The sequence below is a fragment of the Sorex fumeus genome, unplaced genomic scaffold (genome assembly GCF_029834395.1).
Source record: "Sorex fumeus unplaced genomic scaffold, SorFum_2.1 ptg000063l, whole genome shotgun sequence".
Lineage (NCBI taxonomy): Eukaryota > Metazoa > Chordata > Mammalia > Eulipotyphla > Soricidae > Sorex > Sorex fumeus.
Window position 1 is genome coordinate 10,279,773 of NW_026606120.1, and position 24,523 is coordinate 10,304,295.

Consider the following 24,523-nt stretch of genomic DNA (forward strand, 5'->3'; position numbering starts at 1 on the left):
TGATTCATCACTAAACCTAAAACATCATAGAGGCTCTGAAAAGAGTTTCCCGCTGTTTTCTGTTCATCTGGGCCAACCCAGTGGCCAGGTATATAATCCTGAGTGCTGGATTCTGAGTCTGTGTGAAGTGGCATAAACAGCACGGTGGGTCCGGGAGATCATTCCTATAGGCATCCTTGGAATTATTCTCATACTGCAACCTTTCTCAAGAATGGTCTTAGACCAGATTTCATTACTTATTGAATAGTGTCATCATTTGCAGAAAAACTGCTTCTACAATGCAGAAACCAATATGCTTTCTAAAGAAATGACCACGGCATATTTTCTAGATGTTTTTACCTTTTGTGACCAGGAAAAAAAAAGCATTAGGTGACCTGGACATAAAGGTGAGAGTTTAGATATGCTCTGAATGTCCTAGTATGAAACAGTCCCCTCATGTAAATGGTTTTGTTCTGTGTCTAGGATTTTTCCTCTGGAATATCGCTTTCTACTCTCTGCTCCCAGTTATACAAACACCTTAGAGCCATTTCCTGCATCAACAGTTATCCAAAGGATTGTCAAAAATGTCACACGATGTAACTCTATACTCAAGTAAGAAAAGAAAATAGGCACAGCTCATCGATGAAGGCTCCAGAAAAGAAAAACCAGGCTTGGGTCATAAAAGCTCTCACTTTAGGGGCTAGAGCAGTAGTACAGTGGGTACGGTGCTTGTCTTGTACACAGCCAACCCACATTCAATCTCCGGCATCCCATATGGTTCCCCAGTCCCCTCCAGGAGTAACCCCTGAGAGCAGAGTCAGGAATAACCCCTGAGCACCACCAGGTTTGGTCCAAGACTAATTTGAAAAAAAAAAAAAGTTCTCAAATCTCCTACCACCATTTCTGCCATCCACCTTCAATAAATGCAGTTTCTGGCTGTCAAGAACTTTTGATCAAATGTCATATGTATGGGGAGAACTTGCATTTAATCTGTCTTCTCCTTGGTTGATGACTTAACATCACTCATGAAATAAAGGCCAAATTTGAAGCCTTCTCTTAGCGTTCATTAAAACATTTAGATACAGATTCAGCAGAAGAGAAGGACAACATGGAGGGCGGGATCCTCAGATCCCGAAGGAAAAAAAAAAAAACAGGTTCCAAAAAGAGCCGAGATCATCGGGAAGCCCCAGATGGGGTAGGTACTGCATCCCGCCTCCCCCAGATGGAACCCCGGTGACCAGAAGCCTCTACAACCACAGCTCGAGTATGCGGGAACTAGGATTTTTTCTCTTACACCAACGTGCGACATCTCTCTATATACAAAGTGATCCATGAGAAGTAAACCACCCAACGTTTCTCTCTGAAAATCATAGTTAAGTTTGGAGCACGGCCACAGCCCCAGAAACACAAGGACTTAATGCATAACCCAGCAGCTTGGAGCAGAAAAGTGAACGGGCTATGCGTTAATCCAGGCCATCATGACTGTCTGGAGGGGAAAGAGTGTTGCCCCATTCACCCTCTCTTCTCTGGAAAGAAGGATGGCGGCCACATGGGAGCCTTGTGGACAGCAGGTATGAGCCGGGGGTGTGGGGGCGACTAAAACCTCATGGGAAAGGGGGCGTTCTGGTCCGTCCTTCATGCCCTACCGAGGTCACCAGTTGCCCCCCGCGAGCGGCTCTCCAGCACGGCCATGGCCTCAGAAGCACAAGGACTTAATGCAGAACCCAGCAGCTTGGAACAGAAAAGTGAAAGGACTATGCGTTAATCCAGGCCATCATGTCTGCCCGGAGGGGAAAGGGTGTTGGTCCCTTCCACCCTCCTCCCTCTGGAAAGAAAGATGGCGGCCACATGGGAGCCTTGTGGACAGCAGGTATGAGCCAGGGGTGTGGGGGCGACTAAAACCTCATGGGAAGGGGGGCGTTCCGGTCCGTCCTTCACGCCCTACCGAGGTCACCAGTTGCCCCCCAGCGAGCGGCTCTCCAGCACAGCCACAGCCCCAGAAGCACAAGGACTTAATGCAGAACCCGGCATCTTGGAGCAGAAAAGTGAACGGACTATGCGTTAATCCAGGCCATCAGGTCTGTCCGGAGGGGAAAGGGTGTTGCCCCAGTCACCTTCTCCTCTCTGGAAAGAAAGATGGCAGCCACATGGGAGCCTTGTGGACAGCAGGTATGAGCCGGGGGAGTGGGGGCGACTAAAACCTCATTGGAAGGGGAGCGTTTTGGTCCGCCCTTCACGCCCTACGGAGGCCACCAGTTGCCCCCCACTAGCGGCTCTCCAGCACGGCCACGACTCCAGAGCACAGAAACCAATTTCTTAACTATCTGACTTTCAGTAGAAATACTTCCAGGGTCAATAAGTAAAATAGCAGAAATCCAAAACCAACATATAATTCTTGAACCCAGCTGTAGAAAGCAAATCACTTCACAATGCTTTGTCAGCATGTCTGATTTGGGGGGGGGGGGGTAAACTCTAAATAATAGTGGTGAATCTTTTTTTGAAACAATGAATCTAATCAAAGCAGATAGAGTGTTAACTAGAATTCATCTGCCCCACAGGGACTGGGAGGGGTGGGGGGTGGGGTTTTATTGGGGTTCTTCAAGGTAAAAAATAAGTTTTGGTAAAGGGAAATGTGCTTGATATTTGCATGACTGAGACCTAAACCTGAAAGCTTTGTAACCTTTCCCATGGTGATTCAATAAATAAATAAATAAATAAATAAAATAAAAAACAAAAAACAAAAAAAATATAATAAAAAAATATACAGATTTTCAATAAAGTTTTCTTTCCAAAAATAAAAAAAAAAAACATTTAGATACAGTATCACAGCTAGGAACAAATCTTATGTTCCCCAGTACCAGCACCAGTCAGAATGACCAAATGACCTCACTGCTGACATCACAAGCCCTTCAAGCCTCACTTTATGGCGACAACTCGAAATCCTTGTAGCGACCTGGCTAGTCCCCACTTGCTGCCTTTGAAAAGAACAGGTGTGGAAAAATAGATACCAGTCAAAGTGAGTCCTCCTGCCAGAGCAAATCAGCAACCTGGCTTGGGCAAAATCATTAAGAATCTCTCCCAGTACACCAAAAGCATCCACTCAGAACACTTCAAGAAGCAACAACAACAACAAAATGCAAGTGAGAAGGCACTGCTCTTAGTTCCTATTTTGGTTCCTAGAAAAATGTGTCTGATCTGCACAAACAGCACCTATCTTTGAAGCAATCACATTCTCCAGATCCTAATGCTGGCGTAGAGATAGTACAGGGCTGGGCTTGCACCCTGTCCAGCCTGGTTCAATTCCTGGCACTGCCAGCGGCAACCCCTGAGCAAAGAGCTAAGAGTAAGCTCTGAGTACAGCCAGGTGTGGCCCAGCCCCTACCCCCTCCTGCTCTAAGTATAAGGGGGCATGAGAGAACTCACAATACATGTTGCATATAAGAGCTGGCTTTGCCTGTGTTACGTCCCCCAAATCTGCTTTACCCATCATCTAATTGTTTTTGTTCCATTTTTTGGGGGGCCACACCCAGTGTTGCTTAGGGGTTACTCATGGCTCTGCACTCAGGGATCACTCCTAGTGGTGTCTGAGGTACCATATGGGATGCTGGGGCTTGAACCCAAGTTGACTATGTGCAAGACAAACGCCTTACCCATTGTATTTTTTCTCTGGCCCTACCATATAATTTTCTATCCGGTTATGCACCTAAGAACCTGTGAAGTGTTTGTATGCTAAATACGAATTCTGAAATCCTTTGTATGTCTACTGCAGCCTCAGAATGGGACTGGTTCTTCAGGTTTGTTAAAAATAAAAAAGAGGATTCTTACCACTTTTGCAAACCACAACACCCAAAAGGAGAGAGAGAGAACAAAAGGGAATGCACTGCCACAGAGGCAGGGTGGGATGGGGGAATGGGGGATGGGAGGGATACTGGAACCTGTGGTGGTGGGAAACAGGCACTGGTGGAGGGATGGGTATTTGATCACTATATAATTGAAACCCAAGCACAAAAATTTGTAAGTCTACAACTGTACCTCATGGTGTCTCACTAATAAAAATTTTTAAAAAATACACACACACACACACACACACACACACACACAAATAGGATTTTATACGTAGAAGAGATTTTAGAGATCTCTGGAGTCAGTTAAATGGCAATCTAACATAAAAAGACTGACGAATTTGAAAAGATTCTACTTAGAGTTTGCTCAATTTAGAAAATAAAAATCCAATTGTGGTGAAAAACTATCAGGAATGCAGAATACAAAATACAGGTCCTCTGCAGGGTAAAGATTTATGTTCTTCAGAGAGAGATACAGGACAGGGCTTAAGGCACTTGCCCTGCATGAGGTCAACTCTGGCTCCATGGAGCCCCAGTACTGCTTACAGACCCCCAAGGACTGTCCCTTAGCACCACCGGGAAAAAAATGAAATATTTTCTTCACTCAGAATTAAGACTTCAGTGATTCAAAATTGGCAAAAGGCAAAAATATTTAAAACCTTTTTTTTGGGTAATGGTGACAACATTACCATTATAACATAGCAGCAGAATAGGTGATAACGGCCACATCCTCATCCACTCCTCACACTGGAACAACCCAGAAGGGCCAACGCTGCAGCCGATGCTGCACTGTTTTGGGCTCAAGGAAGGGAGATTTCTGGGAGACAGAGTGATTTTTTTTCTTTCTGAAATGAAAGATCTAAGAAGTTTGGGAAGCTCTGCTTTAGGAATAAATCTTCTCTATCTTTTCTTACACCACCATCAGCACCTTAAATTTAAATAGCTCTGACTGCTAAGAAATCCCAGTACATGTCACTCACACCTTCTATGCATTCGCATCCTGCCTCTAAGAGGGCTCCAGCGCTTCCTCTCTGAGCATCTCAGGAAAGTGGCTTCACATTCACTCTCATGCAATGGCTTCTTTCCACCTGTTAGGATTCTAAGATCTCCCACATCACACTGAAGAAAAAAAAAATGGCTCATACCATAAAGGGAGAGGCTGAACCTAGCTGGATCTGAGCAGTGGGCTGCCAAAAGAACTGATCAGGAGAATGTGAGGGCTTGGATGAGAGCAAAAACAGTTCATTTCAAGAGAGTGTACTGGCAGGCTCATGCAATGGAGGGAGGAAGAGAGGGAAAGAGGGAGGGAGGGACAGAGAGAGAGAGAGAGAGAGAGAGAGAGAGAGAGAGAGAGAGAGAGAGACTGAGGCCTCAGCACAGCCCTGAGGAGTCGTCTACTGTGTGTCTCTCTGGGCTACATAGGTGGGAAAGTTTCTATTTTATACAATTCACCAATTTCAGGAAATAAGTGGATGGGAAATGTGCAGCCACTGTCGGGAACGAAGTTAAAAGTAAGCTCTGAACACCAGCAAGTGTGACCCCAAAAAGGAAAAAAAGAGAAGATTAGAGCAGGATGTTAAAACTTAAGCACAGCACCTACATTTTAATATTCTTACCAGTGGAATCAGCTTGGTGCTTAATATTGGACACTTACTGAAGAAAAGTAGAACAAGGGGCTGGAGCGATAGCACAGCGGGGAGGGTACTTGCCTTGCACACAGTGGACCCTGGTTCCATCCCAAGCACTCCATATGGTCCCCTGAGCCCAGCAGGATAGGAGTGATCCCTGAGTGTACACCCAGGTGTAACCTGAGCACTTGCTGCGTGTGTCCTACCCCCCCTTAGTAAAGCAGTGACAGAAATGTTCATGAGGTGGATCGAGGTCTGGCCCTGGCATACACACACTTGCTCTCCCACTAAAACCCTGCATTTGGGTGTTTGGGCATCTGTGTCTTCGTTTCCTTTAAAAGGGAGTGTAGAGTTAATTCTACACTCTCAAACATACAACCAGAATATTGCAGAGAGATCTCTTCAAGACAAAATGAGAGCTACAGCACCTCACAACATCCATGTCTGAAACACAGGTCTACAGATTTATGCTTGGTTTGGGGCACACCTGGCAGTGCTCAGGGCTCACTCCAGGCTCTGCACTCAGAGATCACTCCTGGCCGGCTCAGGGGACAATACAGAATACTGGGGACTGAACCTGGGTTGGCTGCGTACAAGGCAAGTGCCCTCCCCTCTGTGTTCTCCATGGCTCTGAAAGTTTGGATTTTTTTTTCAGTTTGTGTATATTTATAGCAAATGGTATTTGGTTATGAAATATTACTCCCTGCTGGTAAAGGGTGACCTGTGACCTATTGTCACTTGCATGCCCCACAAGTCATTTACAATGGCAGTCTCTGTTCTTTAAAAGTACTGGAGGGGTGGGAGAGGGGAGACAGGTGCGCTCTCAAGCCGAGGTGTGGCACACATGTGGCACCATGGAGTTTGATCCCAGCACAACATGCTCCCTCAAGCATCTCCAGGGTAGTGCTGGTGGTGCCTCAATGTCACTGGGGTGACAGTGGAAGTCCCCAGTACCCAGGCCTGAGCTGTACTTTATCTCCAGGCCAAAGAGCCACACACAAAGGCCCACAGAACCCATCCAAGCAGCTGCAGGAGTGGCCCCAGGACCTTTGAACGCTGCTTGGGAAGGGTGTCTCCCCAAACCCAGAAAAATAAAAACAAAAAGCTTCCAGTAGTCAGCTCCATGGCTGAAGCGCCTGCCTTGTAAGCAAAATCCCCAACAGGGCCACCTGCACCAGCAGACCCACTGTCCCCAGATATCCAGCCGAAAGCGAGTCCAGGTCTCACTGCAACTGAAGGGTGCCACCGCACAGCCCCTCCAGCTACAAAGACACGGCAGCACTGTGGAGGTGGCAGGAGTCACCCCCAGCAACTGTGTGTGCACCGCAGCGACCCCTGGGGACCAGCAAGAATGTCCAAGAGTGCCCCCACCACGGCATTGTGACCCACGGCGAGGAGGCAGGCAAGCACAGATACAGGAGTGGGGAAGGTGTTGGCCTTGCTCACAGCTGACCTGCGTTTGAGCCCCAGCATCCCACATGGTTCCCTGAGTCCTCCAGGAGTGATTCCAGAACTGCTGGGCATAGGACAAAAAGGAGGAGAGGAGCTTAGAAGGAGGAGTGGAAGGATGAAAGGAAGAAAGGAAGGGAGAAAGGAAGGGAGAGAGGGAGGGAGGGAGGGAGGGAGGGAGGGAGGGAAAGACGGAGGGAAGGAACAGAGAAGGAATGAAGGAAGGAAGGAAGGAAGGAAGGAAGGAAGGAAGGAAGGAAGGAAGGGAGGGAGGGAGAAAGGGTGGGGGGTAGGAAGGAAGGAAGGAAGGGAGGGAGGAAGCGAGGGAGGGAAGGAACAGAGAAGGAATGAGGGAAGGAAGGAAGGAAGGAAGGAAGGAAGGAAGGAAGGAAGGAAGGAAGGAAGGGAGGGAGGGAGGGAGGGAGGGAGGGAGGGAGGAGGGAGAGAGGGAGGGAGGGAGGAGGGAGAGAGGGAGGGAGGTAACCCACTCTTTCAAGATGGGGAGGGGGAGATGGCTTAAAGGGCTGGAGGGCATGTGGGGGGTTGCCCACACTCACCTCTCAAAGCTAGGAGCACCTCGCTCCACCCCCCAGGAAAAAGGGACAAACTCTGAACCTTAAAGAACGTGACAGAATAACCAGAATAATGCCATAGACATTTGAATACTTAACAAATATTTCTGAGATTAGCTTTTGAAGAACTAGTGAGCACCACGACTGAATATACAAGCACTGTGAACCTGATGTATGCCCACCCCACCCCCAAACCCTTCAACAACAAAAAGAAAGGGAAGGGAGAAATTACTCTGAAAAATCAGACTCAATTCCTGATGAATCTTATCTTAATTATGGAAAAACTGTTGTGACTGAGGCTCGCTTACTCAAGCACACTGAGACGAGTCTTGAGGCAGGAGAACAAGGAGGTTTATTTACAAGGGTAGGCCCAACAGCCCAACAAGTAGATAGCCACCAGGTAAGGCACGTGAAGCTATCGGCCTGACCAGGGGCTTCAAGAGCACTTACAGACAGCATCCGTGGGGCAACAGACATTCTTATTTAGCAAGAGACAGATGGTGCAGCAAGGATGTATCATAGCATCAAGTACAGCAGGACGTTGGAAGATAAAGACAACCTATGCTAAGGAGCAGGGCAAGGACATTTCCAGGAAGGGAAGGGAGTTCCCTGGAACCAGGAGGCCTTGTGGTTTTATAGATTACAGCTAACAGAATGTCTAAAATTCCCCCACTACTACAAGCAAATTATAAATCACCCATCCCAGAATACAGTGAGGCTGCTCAGCAATACTTCATTCTAATAATAGTATCATAGTATCACGGTCCTCCCGTTGTTCATCGATTTGCTCGAGCGGGCCCAATAACGTCTCCGTCATGAGACTTGTTGTTACTGTGTTTGGCAAGTATTTCACCTATTACCCTACCCATGCCCAGGCAAGATCGACTAATTCCTACTTTCATATGTAACCCACTCTTCCTTGAAAACTACCTTTTCACTAACTTCCTTTAAGTGATCTCTTCACTGTTAGAGTACATTACACAACATTAACTGGACCACACAGGAAACGGCATCTAGTTTTAACCAACACCAGAAATGGCTTTCGAGTTATCCAAGACAAATTTTTATCCCCCGTCCCCCATCTTCACCGTGATGCTGATCTAATTAAAAGTGGTCAAGGTTACTATTCAATACAGGTAACTCCCCTCTTTCAAGATGGGGAGGGGGAGATGGCTTTAAGGAATGGAGGGCAGGTGGGGGGTTGGGGGGTTGCTCACACTCACCTCCCCAGAACTGCTAGGAGCACCTCACTCCACCCCCACCCCAGGAAAAAGAGACAAACTCTGAACCTTAAAAAAAGTGACAGAATGATCAGAATAATGCCATAGCCATTTAAATACTTAAATATTTCTGTTACTGTGTCGGCATATCGAATACTCTCTCTGAGAGGGGCAGAGGAATCGAACTCGGGTTGGCCATGTTGGCTGCGTGCAAGGCAAACGCCCTACCCGCTGTGCTATCGCTCCAGCCCGGCAAGCTACCGAGAGTATTCGATATGCCAAACACAGTAACAACAAAGTCTCCAATGGAGACGTTACTGGGCCCGCTCGAGCAAATATTTCTGAGATTAGCTTTGAAAGAACTCTTTTAACCTTGCTGTTTAGTGGCCACATCTGGCCATACTCAGGGGCTTATTCCTGGCTCTGTGCTCAGGAAACACTCCTGGCTGGCCCTAGAACCAGGGTTTTAGATTGAATGCCAGGATTTAAACCAAGGTGATCCAGAGCCCATATCGGTCAGCCCTGTACAATACAAGCCCACTCACGCCAGCCCACTCACTGTACCGTCTCTATAGCCCCTGAAATAATATCTTAAACAAGTGGAAAACAGCACAGCATGTAAGGAAACAGCTCAAGGCAGCATTTCCTATCATTAAACTTTTACCCCAGCGAGGAATATGTGAAGCCATCACCGACAACTAAGGCACAGAAAATTTATGCTGAGGGACACAATCGCCTAATTTTCTGGGTGCTTTTGTTTGGTTTTTGTTGTCTGGGGGCCACATCCTGCAGTGCTCAGAAGCCACAACCAGAGGTGCTTAAGGGACCCCACCTAGCAGTGCTCTGGGACCAAATGCGGCGCGTGGCTCACACCCGAGTCCAGCGGCGGCTGCGCGCTAGGCAAGCGCCTGACCCTTTGCACCATAGCTCCAGTCCCCTAATTCCATCATTTGCAGGAAAACACACACACACACACACACACACACACACACACACACACACAGTTGCTCGCTGCTGTACCGGGCGCCTCCTAAATGTCACACGGCCTGTCCCTGTCACCTGGGCGTGCTGGTAAGGAGCAGAACCTACAGACGCCTTCGGCACCCGACCAGGAACGCGGAGCCCGTGCGGGACCGAGCGGGGCGCACTCGATGCAGACACCCGCATGCCACCGACTCAGACCCAGCCCGCGGGGACATGCACTGGGCCTGGGGTCCCCTCGGCCACCCTCCGACCAGCTGCACGGAGCCCGGAAGGCGGCCAGGCCGCCGGGGCCGGCGCTTGCGGGGGACAGGCGCGGGGGCACCGGGCGGCGATCCTGGCCCGCGGTCGGGACCGGGGGGGCTCCCGGGGCGGCCCGCGACCCGCGCTACTCACGCTGGACCAGGCGGTCCCCGGGGAACGCGGGGCAGCAGCTGGTGACGAGCGCGCAGGGCACGCCCGCAGCCATCGCGGCGTCCCCGAGCGGCCGCGTCCCCGCCGCTTCCGCCTCGGGCCGCACCAAGGGCGGCGGCGCACGGGGGAGCCGCGCGGGAGCCGCCGCCCGCAGCCGGAAGCCGCCGCCGCCGCCCCGCCCGCTCACCCCTCTCCCGGCCTCCGCGTGGACCGCGCCGCGCGTCCCGTTGCCATGGGAACGGGCCCGCGGCGCCCAGGGCTTCGCGGCGCCGGCAGCCGGCGCCCGCCCCAGTGACCCGCCCCTGGCCATGGCCCAGGTGTCTGAAAACTGCGACCCCATCGGAATCATCTTAATCCAGGTGGGAAACGGGCTGCTCCCAGCTCTGCCCACCGCCCCCTGCCGAGCGCCGCGCCTCCCCCACCCCCTGGCCGTCCAACCAGGCAGGGATAACGCACCCCGCGGGTATCCGTCATCCGCATCGTCTCCCCTGGAGGTCGTGTTCCTAAAGCAAGAGCAACACTGCGCAGCAGACCCTGCACCTCAGCCAGGGCCTTGACCTCGGTGGGAACAGACCCCTCTTTGACCACAGTCTTGAAATGTCATCTTCAGAAAATGTTGGGTCCAGGATGAGGGGAGAGGGGGACGGATCGGATCTACAGACATGGGGGAGGGACAGGAATACTCTTTTTCTTAAACGCACCCCCAAACCAATTTGGGGAAACCCGAAAGTCCCTTGGCAAATAAGAAAAAAGGTCGTGGGGGATGTTATCAATAAGTACACAGCGTGTGGGCTGTAATTAATAATGCAGTATAGTTGAAAGTTTCTAGGAGACTTTGATCAAACAGGGCACTAAGGGATCTACAAATCATGTATTCATATCCAAGGGCAAAAGCAATTCCTCTCTTTGAATAAGGTTAACTTTTCACTGTGGATACTCCCTCCAAATTCAGGGCCCATTTTTACAGACCACAACCGATTGAGTGACTCATTGGCACACATACCCAAGAACACCAATTGCTCCTGTGTTTCTTCCACATTTCCTACATTATTTTCCTCTGTTTCTCCAAATCTGGAGCGTCTCCTTAAGAAGAGTTGCGATTCTGGGAGAATTTTTATGTTGAATTTCATATAGTTCCTCAGAGCTGTTTGTCCTGTGGGTTGGAATTGCATCAAATCTTGTCTTGATTAAAATACCAAATGTCCTTTCACTTCATAGTAGGATCTGGCGGTAACCCTTTGGTCAATCCAGAGCATGATATTACAATGTCAAACTCCAGGACACTGAATTGTAGAATGGAACCAAAGTATTTCAGCTTGTCCTATTCATGCTGATCAGCATTTGTCAAAGGGGGCTGCTTCAAAGGGGGTTATTTTGGATACACCAATATAAGAATTGTGTAGGGAAAGAAATCCTTTGTGCTAACCTTATTACTGAAACATAAGAAAAATTCTCTCTGTAATATGTACAGTGAGGTTAATGAGGAAAGGTGGGGATAACCTTTCCTATTTCCCCACTGAGTCCTGAGCATGTTGTGGTCATATGGACCCATCTTTAGGTATAAAACATGCATTCTGTTTCAGTCTTGGATTGTGATTCATTTACTTCAAAGGACTGCCAATATGTAGTATGTTGAATTAGAATACTACGGTCTGGTCCTGGCAATGTAATTCTTCCCAGTGGGAGACTGTGGGTTAGTCCCTTCACCTACTTGTTTTCTTTTCTGTAGGATACACAGTCCAGATTTTATCCCTCTCTGACTTTAAATTGACCCAATTTCCCTGAAGCTATATGACATCTTTGTATTATGGTGGACTTCCTGCTATTAACTTAGAAAGTCATATTATTCCGTTAATAGAAAGAGTTGCCAAAAGCAAAAGCAGAGGCACTTCAAATCTCTACTTGTTTCACCAAATGTGAAGTTTGTCTCAATCACCTTAAGCAATTCTTTAGACCAGTGGTTTTCAAAATGTGGCCTTGGGGCCAGCAGCTACATCTCTAGCAGCTGGGAGCTGGTGAGACATGCAAGTCAGAACCAACCTATAAAATAATTTAAATATTTTATAATAGTAATAATGACTAATAATAATAGTCATTATTATTTTTATTGTTATCACCCAACAATCTGTTTCTATAAGCCCTTTAAGGTCAATATGAAGCACACTGTAGATTGAGAACTTCTACTATAGATCCACTGTAAAATACAAGCTAATATGATATCAAAGTAAAACCACAAAATCCAAGTTAACAAAGATCCTCATCTTTCATTCTCCTCTCTCACCTCCTCCTCCTCCTCCTCCACTCCTGGTTGTGCTTAGGGGACCATGTGGTGCTGAGAACCTAACCCACAGATCATACATTCCAGCACCTTGAGCTCTCTCCCTTTTGAGGACTACCACATTCCTAACTAATACTGTAAGAACATTGCTATTTGGCACAGAAAGCATGCCCTATTTCCTTTTTATGTACAGATTTATGGGGGTGGGGGTTGGTAATCCCATTTTACCTAGTAAAGGCTGGATTATAATCTGTTTATTGCTCCAGTATCCAGTAATTTATGTTCTGTTAAAAAAAATGGAGCAGAACTTCCTAAAAGAAATACAAATGGCCAAAGACACATAATAAGTGTTCTAAATCACTAATCATCCAGGAGATGAAAACCAAAACAACAATGGGATATTATCTCATACCACAAAGACTGACACACATCCAAAAGAACAAGAGCAACCAGTGCTGGTGTGCATGCCGGGAGAAAGGAACTCTCAGTGCTGGTGGCAATACTGACCAGCCCATTGAAAAAATAATATGGACATTCCTCAACAAACTAGAAATTGAGCTTCCATATGATTCAACAATACCACTTCTGGGAATATTCCCCAGGGATCCAAAAACACAATACAGAAAAGTCATCTGCACTCCTGTGTTCATTGCAGCACTGTTCACAATAGCCAGAATCTGGAAACAACCCAAGTGCCCAAGAACAGACGCATGGATAAAGATAAAGGTATATCTACACAATGGAATACTACACAACCACCAGGAAAACAAGAGTCATAAAATTTGCTTATAATGGATGGACATGGAGAGTATCATGCTGAGTGAAATGAGTCCGAGGGAGAGAGACAGACATAGAATGATTGCACTCATTTGTGGGATATTAAAAAAAGAAATATAATACCTAAAGACAATAGAAACAAGGACCAGGAAGACTTGTCCATGGTAGGAAGCTTGCCATAAGTTGTAGAGGAGTGCGTTAGGACAGAAAAGGGACCCTATAACTGATAGTTGGAAATGATCACTCTGGACAAGCATTGAGTACTGAAAGGAGGTTAAGTGATATATATAATAATCAACCATACTACAAACCACAGTGTGTGAGGAGAAGAAAAAAAGTCTACTGGGACATTGGTGGTAGGAAATGTGCACTGGTGAAGGGATGGGTAATGGAACATTGTATTACTGAAACCCAATCATGAACAACTTTGTAACTGTATCTCATGGTGATTCAATTAAATGGAGCAGAATGAACATCCACTGATGTTTCTAAATGTAATATATGTTACAAATTAATAGTAACATGAAAATTTTGACTATCGCAGTCATAGTCCTCCCATTGTTCATTGATTTGCTTGAGCAGTCCCAGTAACGTCTCCATCATGAGACTTGTTGTTACTGTGTTTGGCATATCGAATACATTACGGGTAGCTTGCCAGGCTCTGCCGTGCGGACGAGATACTCTTGGTAGCTTGCCAGGCTCTCCGAGAGGGGCGGAGGAATCGAACTCAGGTCAGCCATGGTGGCCGCTTGTAAGGCAAACACCCTACCGCTGTGCTATCGCTCCAGCCCAAATGTTTAAAATACTAGCTACTCTTTAAATCTAAATAAACTTTAATGTGACTTACAAAACACTATGACTATGTGTTTGAATTTTCCAAGAGAGTTCTGATTGTAAATCTTCTGTCCCACTATCAGATCATATGTCAAAGTGTGTGTTCTCATTCTTTTCTGGAAATGACCATGATAATTTCTACATAGAATTCTATTTGGCAGCATTTTGCTAACCACTTAATTTTTTTTCTTTAAATTTTTAGTACTGAAACACCATGAGGTACAGTTGTAGACTTACAAATTTTTGTGCTTGGGTTTCAGTTATACAATGATCGAATACTTAGTCCTCCACCAGTGCCCAATCACCACCACCACCAGTCCCAGTATGCCTCCAATCCCCTATCCCCCCATCCCACCCTATCTCTGTGGCAGGGCATTTCCTTTTGTTATCTCTCTCCTTTTGAGTGCTATGGTTTGCAAAAGAGACATTGGGTGGCAATCTTGTTTGGTCTATAGTCTACTCTCATCACGCATTTCCCATCCTGAGAGGAACCTCCCAACACCCTTTATTTGGTGATCCCTTCTCTATCTGAGCTGCCTTTTCCCGTAGTGTGTGCGGCTGTTCTCAAAGCCATGGAGTAATCCTCCTGGTACTTATCTTGGCTATTCTTGGGTGTTAGTCTCCTATTTTGTTACCTTATGTTCCCCAGATGAATGCAGTCTTTCTATGTCTGTCCCTTTCTTTCTGACTCATTTCGCTTAGCATGATACTTTCCATGTAGTACCACTTGTATATGAATTTCATGACATCATCTTTTCTAACAGCTGTATAGTACTCCATTGTGTAGATGTACCAAAGTTTCTTTAAGCAGTCATCTGTTCTCGGGCACTTGGGTTTTTTCCAGATTCTACTTATTGTAAAGGGTGCTGAACAAACAAGTGCAGATGTCACTTCGACTATACTTTTTTGCCTCTCTGGGATATATTCCCAGGAGTGGTATTGCTGGGTCAAATGGGAGCTCAATTTCTAATTTTTTGAGAATTGTCCATACTGTTTTCCTAAAAGGCTGAACCAGTCGGCATTCCCACCAGCAGTGAAGGAGGGTCCCTTTCTCGCCACATCCAAGCCAGCACCAGTTGCTTTTGTTCTTGTGGATGTGGGCCAGTCTCTGTGGTGTGAAATGATATCTCATTGTTGTTTTGATCTGCACCTCCCTGATGATTAATGATGTGGAGCATTTTCTCATGTGCCTTTTTGCCATTCAGATTTCTTCTTTGAGAAAGTTTCTATTCATTTCATCGCCCCATTTTTTGATGGGGTTGGGTGGCTTCTTCTTGTGGAGTTCAACCAGTACTTTGTATATCCTTGATATCAACCCCTTGTCAGATGTGTATTTGGCAAATATCCTTTCCCATTCTGTAGACTGTCTCTGTATTTTGGTCACTGTTTCTTTGGAGGTGCAGAAACTTCTAAGTTTAAGATAGTCCCATTTGTCTATTTCTGTTTTCATTTGCTTGGCCAGCGACGTGACATCTTTGAAGACACCATTAGCTTCAATGTCATGGAGGGTTTTCCCAACTTTTTCCTCAATGTACCTTATGGATTCCAGTCTGATGTTGAGGTCTTTAATCCACTTTGATCTTACTTTTGTACATGGCGTTAGGCAGAGATCTGAGCCCACTTTTTTGCATGTAGCCATCCAGTTTTGCCAGCACAATTTGTTAAAGAGGCTTTCCTTGCTCCACTTCACATTTCTTGCCCCCTTATCGAACATTAGATGGTCGTATGCTTGGGGGGAGATGTCAGTATATTCAACCCTGTTCCACTGGTCTACAGCTCTGCCTTTGTTCCAATACCATGCTGTTTTAATTATTACTGCTTTGTAGTAGAGTTTGAAGTTAGGGAAGTTGATTCCTCCCATTTTCTTTTTCCCACGAATTGCTTTAGCTATTCGTGGGGGCTTATTGTTCCATATAAATTTCAGGAGTGTTTGCTCCATTTCTTTGAAGAATGTCATGGGTATCCTAATAGGGATCGTGTTAATTTGTACAGTGCTTTGGGAAGTATTGCCATTTTGACAATGTTAATTCTCCTGATCCATGAGCAGGGGATATTTTTCCATTTCCTCATATCCTCTTTTATTTCCTGAAGTAGCGTTTTGTAGTTTTCTTTGTACAGGTCCTTTACTTCTTTAGTTAAGCTGATTCCTAGGTACTTGATTTTTCTGGGGCACAATTGTGAACGGGATTGTTTTCTTCATGTTACTTTCTTCTCTTTCACTATTTGCATATAGGAAAGCCATGGACTTTTGGGTATTGATTTTATAGCCTGCAACTTTGTTTCTAGGAGTTTCTATTGTTTCTAGGAGTTTCTTGGTAGAGGTTTTAGGGTCCTCTAAGTATAGTATCATATCATCTGCGAATAGTGAGAGCTTGATTTCTTCCTTTCCTACCTGGATGCCCTTAATATCTTTTTCTTGCCTAATCACTATTGCAAGTATTTCCAGTACTATATTGAACAGCAGTGTAGAAAGTGGACATCCTTGTCTCGTCCCTGGTCTTAGAGGGAAGGCTCTCAATTTTTCCCCATTGAGGATGATGCTTGCTGTAGGCTTGTGGTAGATGGTTTTAACTATATTGAGGAAAGTCCCCTCTATCCCCATTTTGGCGAGGGTTTTCATCATAAACGGGTGCTGGATCTTGTCAAATGCTTTCTCTGCATCTATTGATATGATCATATGATTTTTATCTTTTCTTTTGTTGATATGATGGATTATGTTGATTGATTTCCAAGTGTTAAACCAGCCTTGCATCCCCGGGATGAATCCTACTTGGTCATGGTGTATGATCTTTTTGATGAGTAGTTGAATTCTATTTGCTAGTATTTTGTTGAGAATCTTCGCATCCGTGTTCATCAGGGATATCGGCCTGTAGTTTTCTTTTCTTGTGGTGTCTTTGTTTCCTTTTGGTATTAGAGATATATGGGCTTCATAGAAACTGTTTGGGAGAGTTTCCGTTTTTTCAATTTCCTGGAAAAGCTTGAGAAGGACTGGGAGTAGGTCCTCTTTAAATGTTTGAAAAAATTCGCCAGTGAGTCCACCTGGACCAGGGCTTTTGTTTTTGGGAAGACTTTTGATTACAGTTTCAATTTCCTTGATGTTAATAGGTCTATTCAGATACTCTAGATCTTCTTGATTCAACTTTGGGAGATTATAGGAGTCCAGGAATTTATGTATTTCTTCTAGGTTCACTTGTTTTGTGGCATACAGACTTTCAAAGTAGTCTCTGATGATCTTTTGGATTTCTTTGGTTTCTGTTGTGATATCCCCCTTCTCATTTCTGATTCGGTTTATTTGGGTTCTCTCTCTCTGTTTCTTTGTGAGTGTTGCTAGTTAACCACTTAATTTTTTTACTTTCAACTCAATAATTTAGACTTTCCTCAATTAACCAAAGCAGATTAGAGTTTAGTATAATTTTTATCGTTGTCATAATTAAAACAGTGACCAAAATATTTATTGAGAGCCAGATACTTTTTTGAGACCTTTAAATGATCTCAGTAATAAACAAAATAAAAATTATCTGTTCAGGACTGGAGAGATAACACAGCGGGTAGGGCATTTGTCTTGCATGTGGTCAACCCGGGTTCGATTCCCAGCATCCCATATGGTCCCCTGAGCACCGTCAGGAATAACTCCTGAGTGCAGAGCCAGGAGTAACTCCTGTGCATCGTCAGGTGTGACCCAAAAAAGAAAAAAGAAAAAAAAGGTTTGTTCAGTGTTATTTTAGATAAAATATTTAGAGAAAAAGAAGCTAATGGCAACGAAATGATTTCTCTAGTATGTACGTGTGTACATGTACACACTTTCAGTGTGTACGTGAAAACTTGCAGAGGGGTTCTGGGATGTTTCTTAGAAGTTTCCATTGATAAGTCACCCTTGGGGCCTTTGTCTTAATCTGTAATGATCTGGTACTTGGTTTTTTTTAATTACCTGCTTAACCACTTATTAAATATTTACTTGTGCACCAAGGATGGCATAGTCTTAGCACCAAAATTAGCTTTTGGAAACCATATACTCTGAAATCCAATAGTTGTCTTAACATTAGCACCAATATTAAATGGAACTAATTGTCAGCTTGATGTCATCATTGTCTATTATCAATCACTTTATCCAGGAATGTAGCACTGTAGCACTGTCCTCCCATTGTTCATCGATTTGCTCAAGCGGGCACCAGTAACATCTCCATTGTGAGACTTGTTGTTACTGTTTTTGGCATATGGAATATGCCGCGGGGAGCTTACTAGCTTATCTGCCGTGCAGGCAGGATACTCTCGGTAGCTTGCTGGACTCTCTGAGAGGGACAGAGGAATTCAACCTGGGTCGGCCTATTGCAAGGCAAATGCCCTACGGACTGTGCTATGCTCCACTCATCCAGGAATGTATAATGTAAAAAAGAATGGGGCAATTGACATGAAAGATGAAAGGGACCAGCCAAACTCTCTCTTTACTAGAAATGAATAATATGGACATGTGACTTGGTTTTCAACAATATGAAGTTTGATTACTTGACTCAAATCCTAAAGCAAATCTTTGCTTGGTTAATTTTTTAGTTATTTTTAAATTAAGCAGACCTGGCCACACACTGTCAAAGTAATCATTCCTTCAACTTTAGGACATTAATGGAAAGCAATAGACGTGATGATTGACATTTGACATTTCAATATGGCAGGCTGGATCTACTTGGAGAAAAGACAGAGATGTAGAGCTTAACCTTTTTGGCCGAGTGAAATTACCTGAGTCTGGTACAACATTTCATAGTTTCTCTGTCTATTGCAATGACATAACAGTTGCGTGGTTATTAAGAGGGGAGAAGAAAATATATGACAAGAAAAGTAAAACACATCCAAAAAGTTGAGTGCAACTCAAATCTGTTACTGTTTCCTGAGTGCCAGATATGTGCAAGGAGTCTCAGTGGGTTATACAGTCTGGGAAAGAAGAACTAACGTTTGCTTGGTGCCTTTCTATGTAGTTAACCTTTACAAAGCTGTCATCTCCTCCCCATCCCCACTTTCCCCCCTTCTCCTTCTCCTCTCAGGAACTATTTAAATGCATTGCTTGGGAGTTGTTCCCAACAGTGTTCCTTGGACCATGCAGTTCTAGGCTTGAACTTGGGCCTCCTGCATGCAAAGCATGCACACAATCCTCTGAACTGTCTCCCCTGCTGGCCCCACTTTACATATTCAACTAATTTTATTTTTTCCATAGTCTAAGAGGGTAGCTATTTGCCACCAAATAAAATAGATGAGAGGCACTAACAAGCTAAGTATTTGATAAAGTCAGTTTAATAATGGTGAAATGAGACTACTGTTCCAATCTATATGATTCCAAAGCCTACTGTCATTAACTCTAAACATACTATCATGTTTTTGCCAGCAATTCTATGGAGTTTTGTAATATTTTTAAATTGGTGAAAACAAAATTTGGATGCTTTTCAAGAAGAGTATGTGACTAAGTGATAGGATGAGAAATAATATTCACCTGCCTTTCACTGAGTTCTTACCATATAAAAGACCTACTCCATATAATCTAGCAATTATAGAAAGAAATACAATTATTTTTGTTGTTGTTATCTTGGTTTTTGGGACTACACACAGTAGTGCTCAAGGCTTATCGCTGGCATTCAGGGTTCACTCCTTGTAGTGCTTAGAAACCATATGAGGTGCTAGGGATCAAACCCTGGTCAGCCATATGCAAGGCAAGTGTCTTATCCACTGGACTATTTCACAAAGAAGTATAACTGATCACTGAAGAAGAAAAAGCTGGAAGTTTGGTTCCCTGATCAGTGATCCAGTAGTTTCCACTCCTTCTATCACTTAGGCAGCCTTATTGTTGGACTCATGAAGCTACAAATACTTCAAATACCAGAGTTGGAAGAAGAAAGTACAGTGCACCCAATGGATAAACCTGAACATGTGAGTCTAGGAGTAGGACTTACCTGACCTGCCACTCCACTTTCCAACAGTAGATGGTGTTTAGACAATAGATGATAATCACCTTTCAGCCATCATTTGGAGTAAACATCAGAAAGAAGTAGGACATCATTCTTGGTGCCTATCAGCAAACATTAGGTGTGTTCACATTTCAATCCGTGAGGCCTGAAGGTGTTCCATGACAGTTTGTGCAAAGCATGAGTGTTCAGATGTGTGCCAGACTCTGGTGCCCACAGGGAAAAGACGCCTTTTGGGTGCCCTGAATACTTGGCTCCACGGAAGAATTTATGAGCAACTGAATACATAGGCTGGACTGATGTAGAAGTCCAGGTATGCTAACTGAGAATGATAACTGGTTCCAAATGCCTTCAGCAACCCAGGCTGCAGATTGTTATTGGTGTGACTCTGGCTGAAACAGGTGTTGGGTTCATCAATTTGCATAACAAAATGCTTTTCTTATGGCAGCAGCCCATATAATAATTGGTGCCATCTGTATTTATCTGCTCCAGTCTGGGTTTATAATATGAATGCTGGGAATCTTGGTCTGTCTCATTTTATTGCACCCATTTTATTCTGAGGATACTTGGAATGGGAGAGATGGTCACTGTATCAAAGGAAAAATACAACTGAAGGGAACTCTTGGAGTAATAAACAACATAGCTTTTTCTTCATGGTTTATTTTCATTTCTGACAGTCTGGCAAACTCCCCGTGGCGCACCAAATATGCCAAATACCAGTAACAATGATGGGTCTCATTCTCCTAAAGAGCCTTGAATATAATCTCAGGGCTAGGATGAAAGAGACGTTACTGGGGCCTGCTCGAGCCAATCGACGAATAACAGGATGATGAATGATGAATGAATGACAGTATAAAGGATTATTAAAGCCCTGGGAACTGGAGTGATAGTACAGCGGTCAGAGTACTAGCTAGTTTTGTGCACACTGTCAACGAGGTACGACCCATGGCCCTATATAGGGTACCTCAATTATCACCAAGAATCCCAAAACTTAGAGCTACGTTTAAGCTTACAACCCTATCGGGTGTGGCTCCAAGGCTTCCCTCCTCACCCCTAACACCCTCTCCCCCCCACACAAATATCAAGTTCTAAACCTATAGAACTTCTGAGCAGGAAGTAGGGAAAATCCAGCTAGAACAACAGAAAAGCAGCAGGCCCTGTCCACACAATTATTCCACCAAAACCTCTCCTTGCTAGAAATTGTGTTTTCTTCCCCCTTCAATTATTTCTTCAATTACTAGAAGAAATAAGAGTCTGACTCAAAACATTATTGTCTCTGACTCAACTCTTTTTACCAACTGAGAAAACAAAAGTCATTTGAGCTGCTGTTCTATCTTGGATCTGTTTCTAACAGGGGATGCAAAAACAGAAAGTCATATGAAAGGCTAGTATCTCAAAATATGAAAGGCAATCAATCAGCATTATAGTAATGAATATCAGAGAGGGCCAGAGAGAGAAGCTCAAAGGACTGAGTGCACGCTTTGTATGCAGGAGACCCAGGTTCATTCCCAGCCCCGTGTGGTCCCTCGAGTTAAGCACTGCTGGAAGTGACCCCACATGAAGAGTAGCCTACAGCCAGGAACAATGCTCATAAAACCAACCTTTATTAAAGCTAGTATTTCAAGAAAATTCCAAGTCTCTAACATGAGTAACTGTTTAAGATGAACTATCTATACGTTCTTTAATATTTTACACTTTTTCATACCTACAGGTTCATGAAGACCTTCATCAACTAAGGGATAAATTAGCAAAATTACCATGTGGAGAAAAGACGCAGACTCTAGATACTGAGAATCTTGAAAGAGCCATTAAAAGGACTCAAATGGGGTTAAAAGTAAGTAGAATGGAGATATTAAGCAAAATACTGAATGGAGACAAAGATTCCTCTAAAAGAAAAGAATTATGAGAGGAAAATGAAGAAGAAATCAAAAGGGAGACCAGAGAAGGGGTAGTGAAGGGAAAAGGTTTTTGCCTTGCCTCCTGGCAACCCCTCACAGCACCACATGGAGCAACCCCCCAACTACAGAGCCAGGAGGAGCCCCCAAATAGTCAGGATGTGACTTCAACAACCTCCCCGACTCTGCCAGAAAACAACAGAACTGTGGTTCCCACAGGACCCTGTAGAGATGGACATAGGGTGGTCGTCAACTTTTTAAAGGTGTTTCATTTCTTATTGGTAACTAGTAACTCATTGATAGGTTTACATCATGTCACATTCCACAAAAAAATTAAATGTATTGATTATGTACAATTATGTAGTGATAATCTCTAAGATGTGGTTTGGTTTAAAAAAGGTTCAATTTTTTAAAAGTAATCACTATTTGTCTGGCCATATGCCTGGTACAGAAGAATTTATGCCAATATATTGCAGACAGTTCCTAAAAAATTGATTGGCATTCTAAAAAATGATTCTAAAAAAAATGAACATTAGAATTGAATTCCCCTGGAGAGCTTAAATACCTTGAGATTAGTCATTTTTGAGATATTGTAATCCAGTGGGTAAAACTGAAGACATATTCCAGCTTTATTTTTTCATGACTAGTTTCATAGAAATGGTTTTATAAAGAGAAATACTAATGCAGTAATAATACTCTCTTGTATACTTCTGGAGCGATACTTCTGGGCTGGAGTGATAGCACAGTGGGTAGGGTGTTTGCCTTGCATGCGGCCTACCTGGCCAACCCAGGTTTGATTCCTCCACCCCTCTCAGAGAGCCCGGCAAGCTACCAAGAGTATCCCGCTTATACGGCAGAGCCTGGAAAGCTCCCCGTGGTGTATTTGATCTGCCAAACACAGTAAAAAGTCTCACAATGGAGACGTTACTGGGCCCACTTGAGCAAATCAGTGAACAGCTGGAGGACAGTGCTACAATGCTATACTTCTCAAATTGCTAAGAGTAAACCCTAAATATTTGCTTCATCAGAAAATAAATATTGTTTAAACATTCTTTTCTCTGAACGTTTGCTGAAAGTTCCCTAAGAGAAAACCATTACTCGATGTCTGTGTTGCTTAGTAAATTTACCCGACTAAGCGATTTCTTGGCTATTGTGCATCATTTCATGGTGGGGGAGGGGTGGCTACAGGTCACTCAAGCTTTGAGTCTCTGTGGTTCATTAGGTTATGGAGAATGGAGAAATTAATTTGGCCTCGAAAGGCCTAATGGTACTATAGACATGCCATAAACACAGAGCCTATTGTGTCTTTTGGCTTAATTACACGATTCAGAGTGTTAACCTAATGAAATGGAGTAAATAAGCTGGCTATCTTGGTCCACTCTAATGGCCTCAATTTGAACTTTTCTGCAACAGATTCACATTGAGAATTACTTAAAAGTTGTAAACCAAAAGGTGTTAACGTCTACCATTGCTGAAAATATAGCTTCTCATACTTACAAATGGTAAGTAAAAAATTACTTTTTTTAGGCTATAAGTACAACAAAAATATTAAATTTATCAAGTGATAATAACTGAAGAAAAAATTTTCTTGGGTTTGTTCATATCTGTTGAATACTTATTTCAGAAGAAATTTTCTCTGGGAAGCTCATAGCAGAATTTGAACTTCAGTAAATTTTACTATGGATTACTTTTATTGAATGCTACTGTTTGACTGACTCCTTGACAGTTGTTCAGGTGTGATAATCTTTTTCTTTTTTTGGTTATATTTATTTATTGAATCACTGTGGGGAAAGTTACAAAGCTTTCAGGTTTTAGTCTTAATCATACAATGATCAAACACCTTTCCCTTCACAAGTACTTATTTTTCACCACCAAGAACCCCAATATACCCCCTCCCACCCATCCCAATGCCTTTGAGGCAGGTGATTTCTACTTAACTCTCTCTCTACTTTGATTACATTCATATTTTTCTTTTTTTCCTGGGCTTTATATGCAATAACTTTATTAATATCGCAGGCCCTGGGTGGGGAAGAAGACCAGCACAGCTTTGGGATGAAGAGGAACTACATTCACTTTTTTCGGCAAAAGATGAACCATTATTGTTTAAAGTTTCCACCCAACAATCAGAACTGCTGAAAAGGCATTGTGAAATAATTTGTTTTTTATAGCTGGTTATGAGAACCTTATGATGTTGCGTGGCCGCAATAGTGGCCACACAATTTTGGATTTCTGATATCTTACTAATTAAGTCTGGAGGGATTTCTGCCAAGAGCCAGATAATTACAAGATTGGTTTCTGTGTCTCTGGAGCCATGGCTGTGCCGGAGAGCCGCTCCTGAGGGGCAACACGTGGCCTCAGTAGGGCGTGAAGGATGAGCCGGTACCACCCCCCTTCCCATGTGACTGCAGTTGCCCCATAAACACCGGCTCATACCTGGCTTTCCAATAAGCTCTGATGCAGCGGCACCTTGCTGCTGGGGAGGTGGGGAGAGGTGGAAGGGACAGACACCCTTTCCCTCCCAGGGAGGCATGGCACCATAGTTTAATGCATGGTCAATTCACTTTTCTCCCACAAGCTGCTGGGCTCTGGATTAAGTCCTCCTGCCTCTGGAGCCATGGCCGTGCCGGAGAACCACTCATGGGGGGCAACTCGTGACCTCCGTGTTAATCTTTTTAAACGTGTGTGTGTGTGTGCGTGTGTGTGTGTGTG

General features: G+C 44.4%; 1 protein-coding gene across 1 annotated transcript in view; it reads right to left on the reverse strand.

The window, feature by feature from the left end:
• AAGAB (alpha and gamma adaptin binding protein) overlaps positions 1–10,247 on the reverse strand; it is a 52,342-nt gene extending 42,095 nt beyond the window's left edge. Inside the window, exon 1 of the mRNA XM_056127239.1 lies at positions 10,068–10,247. Coding sequence (XP_055983214.1) covers positions 10,068–10,140 — 73 coding nt within the window. The 5' untranslated portion in view covers positions 10,141–10,247. The remainder of the gene's footprint in view (positions 1–10,067) is intronic.
• Positions 10,248–24,523: the final 14,276 nt, after the last annotated feature.